The 18,101-nt window shown below is 38.4% G+C and overlaps 1 protein-coding gene across 1 annotated transcript; it reads right to left on the bottom strand.

Annotated features, from left to right (window-relative positions):
* Positions 1–12,015: 12,015 nt before the first annotated feature.
* On the bottom strand, positions 12,016–17,407 carry borcs5 (BLOC-1 related complex subunit 5). The gene is made up of 4 exons (XM_042412975.1): positions 16,649–17,407; positions 15,174–15,317; positions 14,245–14,402; positions 12,016–12,918 (listed from the first exon to the last, which is right to left on the bottom strand). Exons 1-4 carry the CDS (start codon positions 16,704–16,706, stop codon positions 12,685–12,687), a joined length of 594 nt encoding a protein of 197 aa, XP_042268909.1. The 5' UTR covers positions 16,707–17,407; the 3' UTR covers positions 12,016–12,684.
* Positions 17,408–18,101: the final 694 nt, after the last annotated feature.

The following is an 18,101-nucleotide window of genomic DNA, read 5'->3' as shown; positions in this document are numbered from 1 at the left end:
TTTAGGTTCAACATGCCAATACTGGCACATCATAATTTGATTTTATGCAATATTTTTGCATTATACATTGTTCCACTCATAGCTCAGTAAGTAGCTCAGCTTTTTTTTTAATACACTCAATCACTTTTTACTTTACTGCCTACCATTTTCTAAGGCATACCTATGTTTTAAATCTGTTTTTACTGCCTTTCAGAAGCATTTAAGTTTAGTACGGTATTAAAATCAGTAATCACTGTGAACATCTTACCTTTTATTGTTTGTGATTTTGTGGTAATACAGCATAAACTTTCCAATCAGCCTACGCTTTCATGTCATTACTGTCACAATGCATGATGTTCACTGTAATGGCTTATTTGACTCAAAGGTTTCACATCATTTGGCAATACAGTAAATAGAAACCAGTGGCTGTTTGAAAGGCTGGAAAAAATTATTTGAAATGCCAAAAACATATAAGGAGCTTCATTTTTACAGTATTTTCACACACACACAAAAAACTCTAGATTTTATGGTTACTTACACCCCAGTAGTTATCTTTCCTGCTACTTCTTGGTCCTCTTGTGACGCTGACAGCTCAAAAAAAATGTTTCCAGTAATAAAAAATTGACAAGGAACAATTGAGAGAAAATGCAAATGAGCTGCTGGTTTCGCACCGATTTTCACCAAAATGAATTCTGACAAAATGATGATTTAAAAAAAGAAAAGAAATAATGAACAATTATTATAATACTTTAAATACATACTTTGCAGCTACAATATTAATAAATGGTGCTTTTAAGAACACATTCACTCTGGTCCACTTTCAGATGGAAGCAGCAGAAATCACATTACTGTCCAGTGACGTCTGACATAAACAGATAATGTGTTGTTGGCGAAAGGTGTGGGTTTTTTTTGGTTTTGTTTTAAATCATTTGGATATTTGTTCATGTTTACAAAACGGCTAAACACAGGACATTTTACTTTAGGCTCGTCCAGCTCTCTGTTCAAGCCAACAGGTTCAAACCTCGAGGGTCCTCCATTGCCTTTTCACCGACTCACACAAACCCATCTGTCCACTGTACGTCTCTCTCTGGAACAAAGCATTTGGCTCAACCTCTTATCTGGTAATCAATGTGAAGAGACCACTCAACATAATTGATATAAGATGTGCTGATGGGTTTTTTTTTAGACTCAAGCACACACAGATACACAAAGCTGGAGCACCCAGCTAAGAGGAGACTGAAGAGGAGGGCGTTATTGTACAGGATAAGTTCGCATTTGCATATGACTGAGAGCGAATAATGAATTTCTCCTACTTGTTATTGTTTGAGGAGAAGCAGTACATGTGTTCCCTCTTGTATGAAGCCGTAATGAACAGCGTAGAACTAACTGGCATTGTTTGAGATGCATCGCCATTGTGCTACCTCTGAGTAAAACCATAACACACATATGATAACATTTCATACTTTAGTGACAGTGTTATATCCACAACAGGATACGCTACAAAGTAACTGGCTTTTCTACATGTGTATGACACTGATGATAATAAATATTTGATGTATTTTTTTTGGTTTGAAGCACCCATTAAGATGAAGAAAATAGAAGAAACATGTTGTAAACAAAAAGGCAGATTTGTAACTGACAGTTATACACTGAAAAACAAAGTCCTACATTAAGTAGCACTAAGCTTTTGCACTGAGAGAGAGAGAGAGCAGAACTCCCAGCGGCTTGTTTGACTCACTCATCTGAGCGAGTCAAACACAACAGAGCAGTGATGGACGTAGCTCCTGTCTCACAGGGTTTCCTCCGCTCGACTATGAATTATGGATGAAATATTTAGTCTTCACAAAAACGGCTGTTTGGAGAAGTTCTTTCAGCGCACACAACAAGTGCCATGTCTGTGTAACACATTTAAGCTTAAAGGCTTCAGCATGCTTCAAACAAAGGACTTGTTTACCCTTTCCACTGGCAAAATCAGGGTATGTTGTTTCCAAAAAGCCTTGTAACTTTTACTTAACGCAGTGATTGGTCAAGTTTGGAGCTATGACAAAGTAGGCAGGGACTGACCTCCTTTCTCAAACTCTTTTGTTTTTAGTTAGTTAGTCATACAAACACTTTTGACACTATTTGTATCTACAACAGAGGTCAACACCATGAACGCCTTCGAGCTGAAACTGTCCAAAAGGATGCACCATTTTCCCCGTTAGTTAGGGATTCATCATCCCTAACTATGACAACAAACTTTTCAGCATATGATACTCCAAGGGTGTTCAAATCTTTACTGTTCATCATGTGTGGCATTATTTATGTAAACACAAGGCATAGCTTTACCAAGATCTTTTGAACCGAACGGTCGAAGCAATGGGAGCAAAAAACCTCCTGTCACTGATAAATGGAGCAGCAGCACCCAGGAGAGTCTCCAGTGATCAGTTTTCTAGCCCCTAAGTGGCTAAAAAGTGTTCACCAAGTTGCTTTCTTAACTATAGTGTCACAGTTGACAGTGAATTTTGTGTGCATGCTCTCGTATCATGCTACCAGGTGCCGGTAGTAGATATATTTTTTTACTATATTTATGATATTTCACTATGGAAAGCCCATAGGGTACTTCATTAAAATGGTAATGTAAACTTGAGAATGTAATTCCACAATAGAATCGTAATTTTTCACATATGTATGTGTTATTTGAGCAAAAATAAAAATGCAATAATCCAATTTACATTTTCATTTTCACATACTCGTACGGGTGTTCTATGACCATATTAAAATGATAATGGAAAAGCTGTTTAACATTTAATTTTCAAAGTTGTACCCCGCTGTACAGTGGACAATATTCAAATGCCCAGCGCCCCCAGTCTATTACATTTACATTTATTTTGGTGTCAAAATGAACTATATGTGCAGATATCACCACATTTCAATAAATATAAATGTATTAAAATGAACAGATCAGTCTGTATTACATTTCTTTTTATTTTATTAAGCGTCCTCCCGTCCTCGGAAGTTTGTACCCCCAAGTCGAACTTGCCTTGTCCTCACCGCACCTACCTGACTACTGTGACAAAATACTTTCAACTCAAAGCTAACACTTTTTTCTCACAAAAAATAACCTCATTGACAGGGAGATGCAGTTTGTAATGTAGCTATAATAAAAATCCAAACAGATATGTAGCTTAATAAAGAAAAAAAGAAATTGAATATAGATTGATCTGTTCATTTTGATACCTTTATATTTATGTAAATGTGGTGATATCTGTACATATAGAGACCCAGAGGCAGCGCTGTTGTTCTGTCCAGTAAAAACATGAAGCTTCACTTAACATTCAGACAAACTAATGTGGCAGCTACAATGTCTAGATTTCATCTGTGAGACCAACATTTATCTTCCAAAAGGAATTATATCACATATCAAAATGCTACGGAGACATCAGAGCCGGCAGTAAATCACCAAAGAGCCGCACAGATCAGTTCATCAGATCATGTCGACCAGCCGATCATCTCAGGAGTCGGGCTGCTATCAGCTGAGGTGACCGTGGGTGAGGTGAACGTTGCTTGCATAAAAGGAAAATCTGGTAACATTGTGTACATTGCATTTTAATTTTCATTTGAATATGGTCCACTGTACAGCAGGGTACGACTTTGAAAATCAAATGTCAAACAACTTTTCCATTTTCATATTAATGTGCTCACAGAAAGCCCATATGAGTATATGAAAATGAAAATGTAAATTTCATCGCATTTTCATTTTTACTTAAATAACACTTTCAAGTTTACATTTTCATTCTAATAAAGTCTCCTATGGGCTTCCATAATTTCACATTTTAATTGTAAAGTTTTATTTATATAGTTATATCACCATATGTTTTGTGGTATTTTTCTTTTACCTTCTATTTTCTGACTGTTACGCACAACAACACCAAGGCAAATTCCTTGTATATGTGAACCTACTTGGCAATAAACCTGTTTCTAATTCTGGTCATGACAATGGCACATATCAAAGGCAAGACGGCCATCTTTTATATCGAAGGCAAGATGACCATCTTTCCTTAAAGGGAAAATTCACCGCTGTGAATATGATGATTTCTTAAAACTAGGTCACTTGTGTAGCAGAAATGTGCATTTTTTTTCAAATTGGTGCCTTATGACTATAGAAAACTGAGAAAAAGGCTGTAGATTCCCCGTAGCGCTCTTAAGGGGGAATCCTACAACAACCAGAATGCATTGCACGCATCCCGTCGATTCCGCTACTGATGGTGTGTTTACGGAACGCAGCCAGCGAGTACAGTAAAGTACCAGTACTTTACTGAGGCTTATTTTCATTTACAAAATGTTTTTCCTCATCAAATCTTGATATTGTACCAGTGTGCAAGGATCAAAACACAAACGGTGCGCTGGAGTTAGTTATCACTGCAAACTTATCAAGAGCTGTAATGTTACACAAGCCAGCGTGCTGCCAGAGCTGCAGGTGCCGGTGGACACTCAAAAAACCTCCCACTCTGCCGTCTCCATTTCAGCTTGGTTTGGGAAACAATCGTGGATGAAAAGGTGAAAAACCGCAACCAAATACAGTTTCAATGTGGGCAAAACATTGGTTACATAATAAAATCATGGAGTCATGGATGTTCAAATGCATCAGAAAGCCCAATGATGTAACAGGTGCTAGCTTGTACACTCAGTACCGTCTGTAACGTCTGTACTCTCAGTACACTGACTGTTTGTGACGACTTAACTGCACAAGCAGTCAAATTCACACAAATAACGCAAGGCGAAAATGTGTTTCACTTGCTGTCTGAACACACGTTAAGGGCACAAGTGTTTATAAGTGTTCCAAATGCCCACATTTGAAAAAGCTGAAGTTATTATTATTAATATTATTATAATATCCCCTCCCCCCCTTCAACACGCCTCAAACCTCTGACCTAGATTGTTTGAAGCACACCAAAACTGACTGAACAGTGCAGCTTCCTGGGAATTTTTGCATGCGTGGATCGCATCAGTTATCAAACAGGGACTTGGCTGCAGTTCCTGATGAGGTTCTTTTCCTTTGATACTCAAAAGCTAGTGCATCCAAAGTTCAAGTACCTTTGGTTAGTTAGTATGACCGCCGAGACGTAAAGAAACATTAAACAATTTATGGCAACACGCTGCCCCCCCCCCCCAGCACATACCCTTCCCCCCACTGCGCATTGTGAGCCAATGTCACCTCTCCCCCATTCAGAGATCCAAACTGATGCTGTAATGAGCTGCTGTTTGTTTGGCTACCGGCTGTCTCAGATGAGACATGATGCTGTCACTCATGGCAGCGGGCCCGATGGCAATGAATCACCATCTGAGTCTCTCACCATTCACGTGTGATCAAAGGAAAGTTCTCAAACAATTTAAATGTTATCACTGGTGTAAAATGTGATTATTCTGGGTTTTTATTTATTCTTTTCACTACTGTTGTTAAACCTTTCTTTATCCAAACAAGGCCAGAACACGTCCTTATCTACACCACTCTCAGGGAGTCAACTGTAAGAGAGGATGTGTTACACATCATACATTTGCCAATACCCACCATCCTTGATGGTTTTGTACTTCTGGCTGCTTTGTGAGCTCTGCTGGAGCAGTTGGGGGCAGAGCCATGCTCAAGGGCACATAAATCATAGTTTTTGACATTCAGCCACACTGACTGGAACTGTACAGTGGCCAGAGAGCTCAATGTGTTACATTTTAAGTTAAAAGTTATACATTTAAGCTTGCAACAGGGAAAAATGCTGTCAAATAAAGCAAAATGGGCTGGCACATGAAACTAAAACTCTTCTTTCTTTCTGTAATATTTTTTAGGTGTAAACATGTTTGTGTGCTTTCTATTTAATAAAACTGTTCATTTGTGTTATTAGTTGAACATTTCTCAATAAATATTCAGGCAAAAAGCCTCATTGTAATAGCATCTCATGTTTGAGATTTCCACTCTGCTGCCCACACAGGTTCGCTCTAATTCATGATGTCAGCACCTCTGTGAAGGTACTTAACTATACCTGTCATTACATAAACACCTGTGTGGCAAATAGTTAAAAATATGAATCTGAAAGGTAGCGTTACACTCGGTTGTTAAAGCTTAGATGCACATGGATGAGTATTTAAAAGTAAATAATGGAGTAAATTCACTTTTTCTGTTTCTGTATTGATAACCTAAGCTCAAAGGTACACTTGCTAGATTTCTGAACCTTCAGTCACATCTCACTCTTCATTCAGCGAATGGAGAAAAAAATGTGAGAAGGAGCAGTGGAAGAAACACAGAAGGTCTGAGATCAGAAATATCAACTGGCAACGTCACGTCTGACTCATAGTGTAGGATTGACATCAGTTAGAGGAGCCCTATTACAATAGTTCAGATGTGTATATATACTGTATCTATGGTATGCTGTATGTACATAGTCAGTGCTGTTTGATATTAACACCTGTTTCTGGTGAAGTGAACAGATTTTAAAGTTACTGCAAGTTCACAAGCCTGTTCTTTTAAAGGAGACATATTATTCTTTTCCTTATTTGTCAAATAATGAGGTAAATGTATGCAGAAGTAATCCCTGTGAGCAAAAAGCCCTGGCTTCAGACTGATCTGAACACTTGGTTTCCGACGTTTTCAGCCCAAGCCCATGTCGGTTCGTGACAGATTTATTTATATTGTCATCTGCTCCACGCACAGCATGCGAGTTCCCTGCTCCACTAACATTATGACGTTTTTCCATTGTTTTGGCGGTAGTCATGGTAGCCAGAGGCCAAGACTGCCTGTTAAGAGACAGAGGCTGAACTGAGGGGCTGCACAAAGGGCCGGTATGAGATAAATAAGGAGTTTTTTGACCTGTGAATCATGCAAAGCTACTCTAGTTGAGTCCCAGAATAAAATTATAGAGCTGAAAATTAGCATAATAGGTCCCCTTTAGTCAGCTGCCTCAGACTGGCTTCAGTCAATGCATCACAACGGGGTGCTGATATCTTTCTTTTTCTAGTTGTTTCAAATGCCTGTTTTAAAGAGGATGCATCATGCACATTTCCAGGTCTATATTTATATTCTGGGGCTCTACTGGAATATTTTTGCATGATTTACAGTTCAAAACTCCTGATTTATCTTATACTGGTCCTTATGCAGCCCCTCAGTTCTGAGACAGGTTGTTTTAGCTCAATGTTCTGACCCTCAGCAGACTTCCGCCAGTTCCAGAGGCTGTTCACTTCTTTTTCTTGTTCTCTACTCGAAATGGCAACTTCTCAAATACATCAGTACATGTTCAAGGCTGCATCTCATCCAAACTATGGGAGTGGACGACACAAACAACCCGTGGCACAACCTTGGCAATAAAGGCTATGGAACCGACGGCCATGTGTGGGCATGCTCGAAACAATCTGATGTCATCACAAGGAGGAAGTAGAGTTAAAGTAGCAAATGAAGCATTCAGGGCAGGCTGAAGCACTGGACTTTTGACTTTCAGTGAGCGTTTTTACATAAGTTCACTGCATGTTTTGGAACTTTGACCATGTTTAACAGACATCTGACATCATAACAGTATATAAATGACAGAAAACTACAAAAGCATGTTATGTCCCCTTTAAAACAAGGTTTATAATCAATATGAATACCGTTGTAGGTACATATCATAAGGAACATTACTCTTTCTCTGCTGAAGAGAGGATTTAGAAACAAAATAGTGAAACTGATTAATAAGAGACATTTCAATCCCACCGCATCCAAGGTGTTGAAATGTCTGAACTGAACTGATCCAACCAGCCGAGTGCAGCCACAGCTGGTCCTCCTGATGAAAGCATCATCTCATATATCTCATATGGGACAAGATAAATTCCCTAATACGCTCCACATATGTAATGTAGAGACCAAAGAGCATCACCAGCTTTTTTCAACCAAACTTGCAACATGCAAGCTGCAACTTGCAATGTTAGATCATTCCAATCTTGCTACTTTTGACATGTTTAACTGATCAAAAGAAACACCATACTTGCAACTCATGCATAAGCATGCAAGAGGACCTAAATTTATCTGCAATTTGCAAGCAACACTGGCACCGTTCTGCAACTGCAATCTGCTCTAAAAACGCTTTTGTGAAACGGGCTCCTGAGTATGAATCCCTGGATACGTTCCAGATGTTCTAAAGGGCTTGTATGCTGATATACTGTTGCCCTCCCAAACAGCGCTGGAGCAGTGGCATTTCAATGGAAGGACACGTCACTCCTGGTCTGCTGTGGCGGCTCGATGTCCTTGAGAACACAACTGTGCAATGAAGCAACAAAGTGCTTTATTAGATGTCCCCTGATAGATCTGGTCTGAGGTAGAATTCATGTCTCCAGTAAGAGGGATAATGTTTGGCTGCAACTCAAGAGGGAGGTCCACCGGTTATTCATCACTGGAGGTGACTGGGTGTCAAATAAAAAAGCAGTGCTGGGTAATTTTACAGGATGAAAGTCAATATAGTCAATACAGGCAATCATCTAAGGGACGCCTCCTTTCCTCGAGCTGTTCACTGGAACAGTATTTACGGCAGTTCTGGGCAAAAATGGTTTTAACCTGCTCAGAAAGATTTGGTACCTTATATAAAGGAATGTAGTGTGATGTGAAAAATCTCTATGTAAGACATGTTTTTATAAATGCCACCTAACAATACGGGGAACTGTTCTATTCAGGTAAATTCTCACTGAAAAGGGCCGCAATAACCAATTATTTTCATCATCAATTAAACTTATTTCGCTTGGTCTTTAAATTGTCAGAGAGTACTGAAATATGACAATATTGCAACAGTCCAAAACTCAAAATATATTCAGTGTACTATCCCATATAAGACTGACAGAATTATTTTCCTTATCCATTAATCTGCTGATTATTTTCTTTATTAATTATTATCTGTTTGGTCAATAAAATATAAGAAGTTTCCCAGAACTCAAGTTTTCATATTTTCATGTCTTGTTTTGTCCGATCAAAACTCCAAAACCCGAAATATTCCTGAATATTCAGTTAACTATCATAAAAAAACAAAGTAGCAAATCCTTACTTGAGAGAATCTGGAAGCTTCAGTTTCTCCAGAAATATTACTGAATCGATAAATTGATTATCAAAATTGTTACCGATTAACTTTCTGTTGATCAGCGGATCACTCAATGGACTAATTATTTCAGCTCTAAACACAAAAGATTTTTTTTTAAAAAGCTAATCGTCACATTAAGAAACTGCAACAAGAGAACGTTTGATATGTTTGCTTCAAAAATGTCAAACAACTATCGAAATATTAAAATATCTGCAGATTGATATTCTGTCGATGGACTAATCAACTGTTTCCATCCGAGCAACTGAAAATTTACCCTCTTAACTTTTTTGTATTACATAATCTCACATGACTGAAAAAGCCTTTGAATTATGTAACTAAAACAACAATTATATTGTTTTTCACATTTCAGCAACTGTCTGTCCGGAAACTTAAATTCTTCTTTTATAACAAAAAAAACAACCAATGTTGGTTTGTGTTTCTCCCTAAAAGATGACAGCGATAAGAAGGCCAGACTTATTTTCATGTTGCAATTTTGAGCAAGCAAAATAGGAAGGAAAAGAGGAGCAAACCAGCCTTTGATTTATATTCAAATGAGAAGTATACAGGGGAAATTGGATTTCTATTTCACTTCGGTGAATGAATTTCCTGGTGGCAGATCATATTGTATCATCTTGTGGCGTTAATATCCAGCTCTGAGCGTCAGGAACTATTCTTCATTACAAAGACTGAGGAACTTTTACCCCTCCTCGCCACAGAAAGCAGTGACAATTCCCATTTCTGTTCCAATGTTCAAACAATACCCCCAAGGCCATTTAAGACATTTTTCACCCATTTTAATTTACACATGAAAGGCGATAACATATCAAAGGAGTTCTGCTTTAAATTCAAAAGAAAACTTGTCTCTGCCTTATGTCCCTTATGTCAACCAACCGGGCTAATTCTGTACCTCAAAGCAAGCCAGCCGGAGGAGGATCCTTTTGTAGGTGTAATTGAGTTCAGCATGTTTATACACTGCTGAAAAACTGCACAATGTACACAACCATTCTAATCAGACTACACTGGCTCACGGGGAAAGAAAAAAAAACAAAAAAAAACACCATCCACCACTGAATCCAGAGAGGAACCACTCACCGTTAGCTGTAAACTTTTTCCAAGTAAAATCTTTTAATGCCTCATTCAGATTTTAGCTTTGAGGTTGATACAAGTTGTATCCGCATATTAGGGATGCACTGGGCTTCAATGCTTCTGTTGACTTTGTTGACCCAAGTACAAACAAAAAAAATAAGGATTGGACAAAGGGAAATCTTACTAAATGTGTCTGGTGAAGCTATATCTTAAGTGTTAGTAGGTGGTGTTCATGAGATAAGGCTTTCTGAAGCTCTGGTAGAAGTAATGGTAATGAAAACAGCTTGGCCTGGTGGTTTCTGGGACTGTTTCTTTAAGGCTCCAGGTTTGATTCCTGCAGCAGCCTGTGTGTGTTCGATGTAACAGCTCTTCTGCTCAAGTGTCCTTCACCAAGACACTCAAGCTCTGACTTACTTGAGAGCAGCTGCTTTTGGACTTTTAACCTTCAACGGTGTGTGTGACCAGTAGCCACACTGTGTTATCTCTGGCTCCACCTTGTGGAGCTACACACACCCATACTGTCACACTGCTGCCGTAATAATGCCATTTCAGTCTTTGTTTATTAGTGTCTTTTGTTTTTTTATTGCCACACTGCAAACTGGCCTGTTATTAGTTAAAGGGTCTTGTCAAAACCAAATTACAAAACATAATTTCTCACTTACCTCTAGTGATATCAAGTCGTTCAGAAACGCAGGCTTTAAAAAGGTCAGCTAAAGATAATTTCAAATACAACAGAGGTGAATTGGATTTCATTTGTAGTGTTCACAGCATTAAGTAATTATATTTTAAATTAAATACATTTTGAAAACTATTCACAAACTCAGCAATGTGTCTTTCCAGAATCAATGTCCTGGTAATTTCTACACAAATGATCCAACTATTAATAGAGTGTTTTGTTTATTATCCAGAGTAACAGGATAACGGTGTTACGGTTTAATTTATTTAATGCAACTTTTCAATGCTGTGAGCACCACAAACTAAATTCATTCACCTCCATTATATTGTGGTGGCGGCAGAAATTTCAGAGACAAATAAAACTATCTGCATGGATAGATACCACTAAAGGTAGAAGAGAACATTTGTTTTTTGTAATTTGATGGAACCAACCCTTTAAGCAAATGACACATGACTTAAAATACAATATTCAACAGATGAAGCAATGAAGTGAACTTGACCACATTCCTCGAACAGCCTAAAGATATCCCCCACCTTCCCTTTTCTAAAGTGCCACTTAATATTAAACAGCTTTGAGGACTTGTGAATCTTTGGTATGTGTGATGTTTAACTTTCATTGTGACAAGCAAACAAACATACTAAACATTTAATGCTGAAATGCGGTGCGGTCATGTAAAAGCATTGTCTGGACGGAGATCTCTCTCTGACGAGTGGGGTGACTTGATGAAATGTTTTCTGTCCTCATGTGCATCCCTCTTCTGTAGCGATCCACTGAAAAGCTCTGAAGCGTCAGGGTCCCCGTTAGGTCCTATTTTTCACTTTCTTTACTATTTTACATGCAAACAGGCTTGGCACTGCTGGGCAAAATAATCCAAATAAATTAAAGTCAACTTCTGTCAACAGAAAACTGAAGTTCAAAAGTTCATGAGAATGTTTCAGACTTTCCTCTGTCCATGGAGGTGCTGTGGCTGAAGTTTCTCATTTTACACCAAATGTACATCCTTGCTCCTCGTGTAATCCGATGTAAACAATCCTTCTTGGTTCTCTCTGCGAGTCTCTTCTTCATAATTCCCCCAAAAACACTGATATTATACAGAAAAAGCAGTCAATCTGCATGCAAGCAGTTCATGGAAGTGATCTTCAAACGGTGGCATATGGCTTGGGAGCGAAATGAATATCAGGATCACAAACAACAAATGTCTGTATTGTTAAGATCCAAAATCAATCCACTGGAAGTTCTCAAGTGGTTTAAGATATTTTGGCAGGTAGAAGCAAATTTCCAGAGCAGCAGGAAAAATTCTGAGATCTCTAAAAACCTGCAACACATGCCCAGGACATGTTTTTGGAGCATTTAGAGTTCATTCTCAAACAAACATGTCTGTTCCTCTCCTGCCTTTAGATTATCAAAGATGGCCTGTGCCTGGAAGATTGCCAATTTATTGCCTGCAGGGAAATGATTAGTAATAATCTCCATGCCTGCTGTTTGTACAGTTAGGGTTCATTTGAACGCAGCATTTCTGAAATGTGCAACTGCTCCAGTAGAGCTGGTGAGTGGCCAGTAGCAGAAAAATGTGGTTGGACTCAGGTATGAACGTGTGAGTGCCGAGTAGAAGTGCTGTAGTAAGTAGGATGTGTTCAGCAAACCTTCCTGCACTAAGTAAAATAATAAAAAGAAGCTATCGTGAGCTGGAGAGCTGAGTGGAGCAGACTCGGACATTAAAGCTGAGCTCCTCCTCTACTATGAAAATGAAATGGGTAAAATTCTTTCACCCATTTAAAAAGCTTAGAATTCCTACAGCTGGACAGAACTGCACTTCCTCCTGGACTGAGGACGGATGGAGACTCGAGTAGCAAGTAGCAATGTTGGCTTTAAAGGAGGCTACTTGGTGGCAGAATCCCCGTCGGGCCTCATGCTGAAGGGTTCCAGGCGCTCGCTCTCAGGCAGCATGTTGTTGAGTCGCTCCATCAGCGGCACCGTCTGGTCGATACCCATCTGGATGCGTCTCAGGATCATGGACATCTCATTGACCTTCTGGATCTGCTCTGCGTACTTGGCATAGCGTTTCTGCCGTTCCTGCATTATGCTGAACAAGGTTTCCACTGACAAGTCCATCTGGAAAGAAACAGACGGCAGAGAAAACAAGATGGTCTGACTTTTGATGAAAACTTTGAATCATCTCAAAACAAAACAGAGGAAGATAGCTATGTATGTGTATAAAACTCATAAAATTTTAAACTTACCACTCACTAATACATGAACATCATTAACAATATTACATATGCAGAACAGTACAATAGAAGCACTCCTGACAAATTGAATGGAAATTCAAACATAAAGGATAAGTGATGTTTTTATGAGTCTAATATACACTCTCCGGACACTTCATTAGGAACACCTGTTCTATCTGATGCAATCCAATACAACAGCTCTGCCATAAATTCTACTTTTACGAAGCTTATACATTTTCAGTTTTTGTTGTCATTGTCAGAAAGGTGATAATTCTACTTTATGTTTATTACTGAGGTGGTAGAGGGTGGTGATGGTGTACTGGAGGGCATTATATTGAATGCTGTTCCTAATATTTTGCCCACTCCATTAACATACATGAGGGGGACAAAATATTACAAACACTTTCAATATAATGCCCTCCAGTACACCAACCTCAATAATAACATAAAATAGAATTATCACCTTTCTGACAATGCGAACATAAATTGTAAATGTATAAGCTTTGTAAAAGTAGAATTTATGGCAGAGCTGTTGTATTGGATTGTATTAGATTACACAGGTGTTCCTAATAAAGTGGCTGCTGAGTGTATGTGTGAAGTTTCAACATAACCTTTACCAGATGCATGTGTCTTTATTGCTAAACAGACAAACAAATTATTTACACCTGCAATCAGTTTAATCTCTACAACTCAGACTTGACGAAGTCTTGCACATTTGTCAGCTTTGTTGTCTTTGGCTTTGGGCTGAAACTACTTATTACCAATTGTTGGGCACTCAAAATGGCAAAATAATAGTGAAAATACCCATTACAATTCATTTGAACCACAGTGATGTTCAAATTATTTGTTTTGTCCAAACAACAGACCAAAACCCAAAAATATTCAATTCATACTGATATAATTCAAAGAAAACCAGCAAATCCTCACATATGAGAAGCTGGAATAAGTGAATATCTGGTATTTTTGCTCAACTAATGATCCAAACTGCTGTCAATTTTCTGATGACTGACTTCTTTGGAAATAAAATCTAAAATTTCCAAACAGCTAGCTGTGGAACCAAAAATGTCTATATGCTAGTAGTTAATATATTTCTTAAATGTTGGAATAAACTTTCTATATTGAACAAGGAACACAATATTTATTATTGTTGTGTTGAGCAATGAGAAATGCAATAAACTAGCTGACCAATGCTGTATATTGGTAGCCTTACTTCTTTGATTCTCTTGACTAGGGCGTTCTGGTCGAAGGCTACGGCCTCGGCACACTGGTGTAGGTGGTCCTGGTATCGGACGCAGAGCTGCAGAACCTGGGCAGCATCCAGCCTTTCCAGACACACGCTGCTGGGTGACGTCTGGCCACTCAGCACTCCTGTGGAGAGTGAAGGCCAAAGGACTTAAAAGGGGCGTGCTGGAACAGAGTAACACTTGACAACAGCCTAACACTTTGTAATTACTGTAATTAGCAATGCACAGGATGTGATAGAACTATCCCTGTGCTATTTCAGGACTGCGCCTACACAGGAAACTTGGCTCATTATTCACCTTCTAACACAGTCATAACGAGTTGCAGCAACAATTTGCTTCACTACACAGAATTAGAAAATTGACTGGTGGGGACTGCTAGAAAATAAGATGAAATTCTTCATATGAAAACTGAAATGATAGAAATCAGACAAAAACTCGACACACTGCACTAATAGCTCCCAATAAATTCAATTCGGTAGAGCAACATTTCAAGCTCAAAAACATCTTGGTCAGACTTTGTCAATACTTACCACAAAGATCACAGAGATCATAACATTGTTGTGTGTGTGTGTATATATATATATATATATATATATATATACTTGGCAGCTATCGGTTTTCAGTATCATTATTTTCTCTCACCTAACACTCAAATTGTACCTATTCTGTCTAGTGACCCATATAAATGTTAGCAGTTTTATATATACACACATTTCTGGACATTCATAAATGCAAAAATATTATATCATAGCACACAATATCTGCCAGAGAATATGGGATTTCTGCTGCCGGTGAGCCCGCATTAGTTTTAACAAGGTGTACCTAATGAAGTCTGTCTTTGTTAAGGGTCTCGTAAAAATGTCACTAAAATCCAGCTGGGAGACTATAAAGTTACCTTTCAAAAGCGGCTGAAAGGTGGGTATCTCTTGAAGCTTTATGACATCTGGGTCGTTGTGGATATTTCGCATTGACTGGGTCCCCTGGGCCACAACCACAATATCATCCATTTTTGCCTTCTGCTTTGCTGGAGAGGGAACGACTGCAATGACAATATTTCTATGAATTAACATCAACAGCCAACTCTCTTAATTCACATCACCTAAAGCCTTGTTACAATCAAGTCACAGGATTTTATTTGAAGCCTTAGTTTTACTACAACTTAACCAATTGTTTTTATTATTCTATTTGAGCCTTCTTCGACAGAATACTTGTTTTGTCATTTGGACAGAGACAGAAGAACTCAGATCCTTTACTTGAAGGATGGTTCATAATTAAGTCTGTCTTAAAACAACCGTCAGGAGCCCAAATTAACTTTGAAATAGATTTTTCTTGCTGTAATCATTCCTCCTGTTCATACAGGCCATCAGAAGATCCCTTCATACCACACTTACAATGTATGTGATTGGGCCCAAAATCCACAGTCCTCCTCCTGTGCAAAAATGTATTTAAAAGTTTATCCGAAGCTAATATGAAGCTTCAACCATCCAAATTAGCCAGTTTTTTTAGTTTTTAAGTGCCAAATTCCTCTTTTTGTTACTATGCTTCCACCACAGCTCAACAGGGAAACACACAGACGGAATATGATGTTAAAAGACTGTAAATGTGGCAGATATCCACTTGATATGACTAACTCAGACTGCTGAAGCCTCATATTAGCTTCAGATCAACGTTTTAATGCATTTTTGCACAAAATGACTGTGGATTTTGGCCTCCATCACTTACATTGTAAGCACATTTGAAGGGGATCTTTAATAACCAGTACTAACAGGAGGAATGATTACAGCGAGGAAAACCTCTTTCAGTGTTCATAAGGACATCTGACTATTGTTTTAAAACAGACTGTGAACCTGTCCTTTCAGTAAAAGTAGTAAAACCACATTGTAAGGACGTTTGAATACATTGAATATATTGAAAAGTAGCGAAAATACTGATTAATCAGAATGGCCCCAATCAGAGTGTAGATTATCATTATTGACGCATTAACATGCAAACAATATTTCAGTGCTGTAGTTTATGAAGATGAATGCAAACTACGTTATATTCGACGAGGTAGTTTAATCTACGCGTGTATTACTTGTTTATAGTGAAAAAATAAGCAACTTGTAACTATAAACACATAATTAACAATATACGCGTGTAATGGAGTAAAAACATTACATATAACTGAATTGTGGTGGACTAGAAGCATGAAAAAGTATTACAAATACTTCAAAAATCTAATTAACCGCTAACTGTTACACACATATTTGGACACACGCTGCCACCCATAATATAGTTAACAGTGCCCCTCAATCTTGACTGACTACTGTAGAAACTTGTGAAAATTATTAATTCATGAATCCTCCTCAGTGTAAGGGAAGGTAGTCTCACCTGACGAGCCGTAATCGGAGTGTTTGTTCTCCGCATCTCCACTCTGCTCGGCTCCCATGGTGCTAACGTTCGGCTAACTAGCGGTTAGCTTCCAGTTAACGTTTCCAGACACCGCACCGAAAGAAAAAAAGAAACTGACGAAACACCGTCTGCAAAACCTTCATGCGACCTCCAAATACACCCGGAGTGACAACATGACTACCATTTGGCAGGAAGGGAAGTGAATGTCGTCTCAGCAATCCCACCGAGTCAAAGCTAGCTATGTTGTGTCAAACGTCCCTGCTAACGTTTGCTACTAGCTAACATGCTACAAAACATCCCTCTAAAGAAAAGTCGTTAGTAGACTTTTATCCTAGAGTCATGTGACTACCCGCGTTGTTTGAAGAATTAGCCTATCTTCATATTAACATGAGGTTAAAAAAAGGAAGAAATGACTATGCGCTTCTTCCAGTTCATAGTGAGGCTACACTTCCGTAAATATTGATCACGGGGTTCTTCTTAATGCTCCAGATCAGCTCATTACCACCCCCACTGCTGCTGAGGTCCAAACGAGGAATAACATCAGTAAACCTCTAAATCTACTGGTTTTCCTGTTATTGTTGTATCCTTCATGACAAATAATAACACTAACAGCTAATAACAGTGCTCATGCCTCATAACATGGACACTCAAACTATAAAATGGACTGAGGATGTGGGATTTATGGTCTTCAAATGCAGTGGTGGAAAGTAACAAAGTACATTTACTCAAGTACTGAACAATTTTACTTGAGTATTTCTATGTGATGCTACTTTATGCTTCCACTCCACTACATTTCAGAGGGCAATATTTTACTTTCTACTCCGCTACATTTATTTGACAGCTTTCGTTACTTTTCAGATGAAGTTTTGACACAATGGATAATATAACAAGCTTTTAAAATACAACACATTGTTAAAGATGAAACCAGTGGTTTCCAACTGTTTTGGCTTTTGACGTCTTACAAAAAGCAGTGTGTAGTCGGGGTCACATTTCACATGTCTATGAGTTGTTAACAGCTCCACCAAATAGTGATTTTTCTCTCTAAACTTCTCACATAATTTAATTTCAATAAATTATCTGAAATTTCACCAAAAACCAAAGATTAGAGAAAAAGTCTTTTTTGTTAAAAACAGATTTGTGTATCAGAACTTTTTTTCTTCTTTCCTCTCCCATTAATCATCTCATGACCCCTCAGATTTATCTGGTGACCCTTTGGAGGGGCCCGACCCCTAGGTTGGGAACCACTGGACTAAACTAGCTAACTGTATATAAAGTAGTGTAAACTAGCTCCACCTCCAGCAGCTACAACAGTAACATGCTGCTCTAACACTGATGCTTCAGTATTAATCTTCTAATGATGTCATATATAATAATATATCAGTCAGAGGGACCAAACCACTACTTTTACTGCAATACTTTTAAGTACATCAAG

Source organism: Thunnus maccoyii, chromosome 5 (genome assembly GCF_910596095.1).
Source record: "Thunnus maccoyii chromosome 5, fThuMac1.1, whole genome shotgun sequence".
In the NCBI taxonomy this organism is placed as follows: domain Eukaryota; kingdom Metazoa; phylum Chordata; class Actinopteri; order Scombriformes; family Scombridae; genus Thunnus; species Thunnus maccoyii.
The sequence above is the reverse complement of the archived record's forward strand: the minus strand, read 5'-3'. Positions and strand labels throughout refer to the sequence as shown.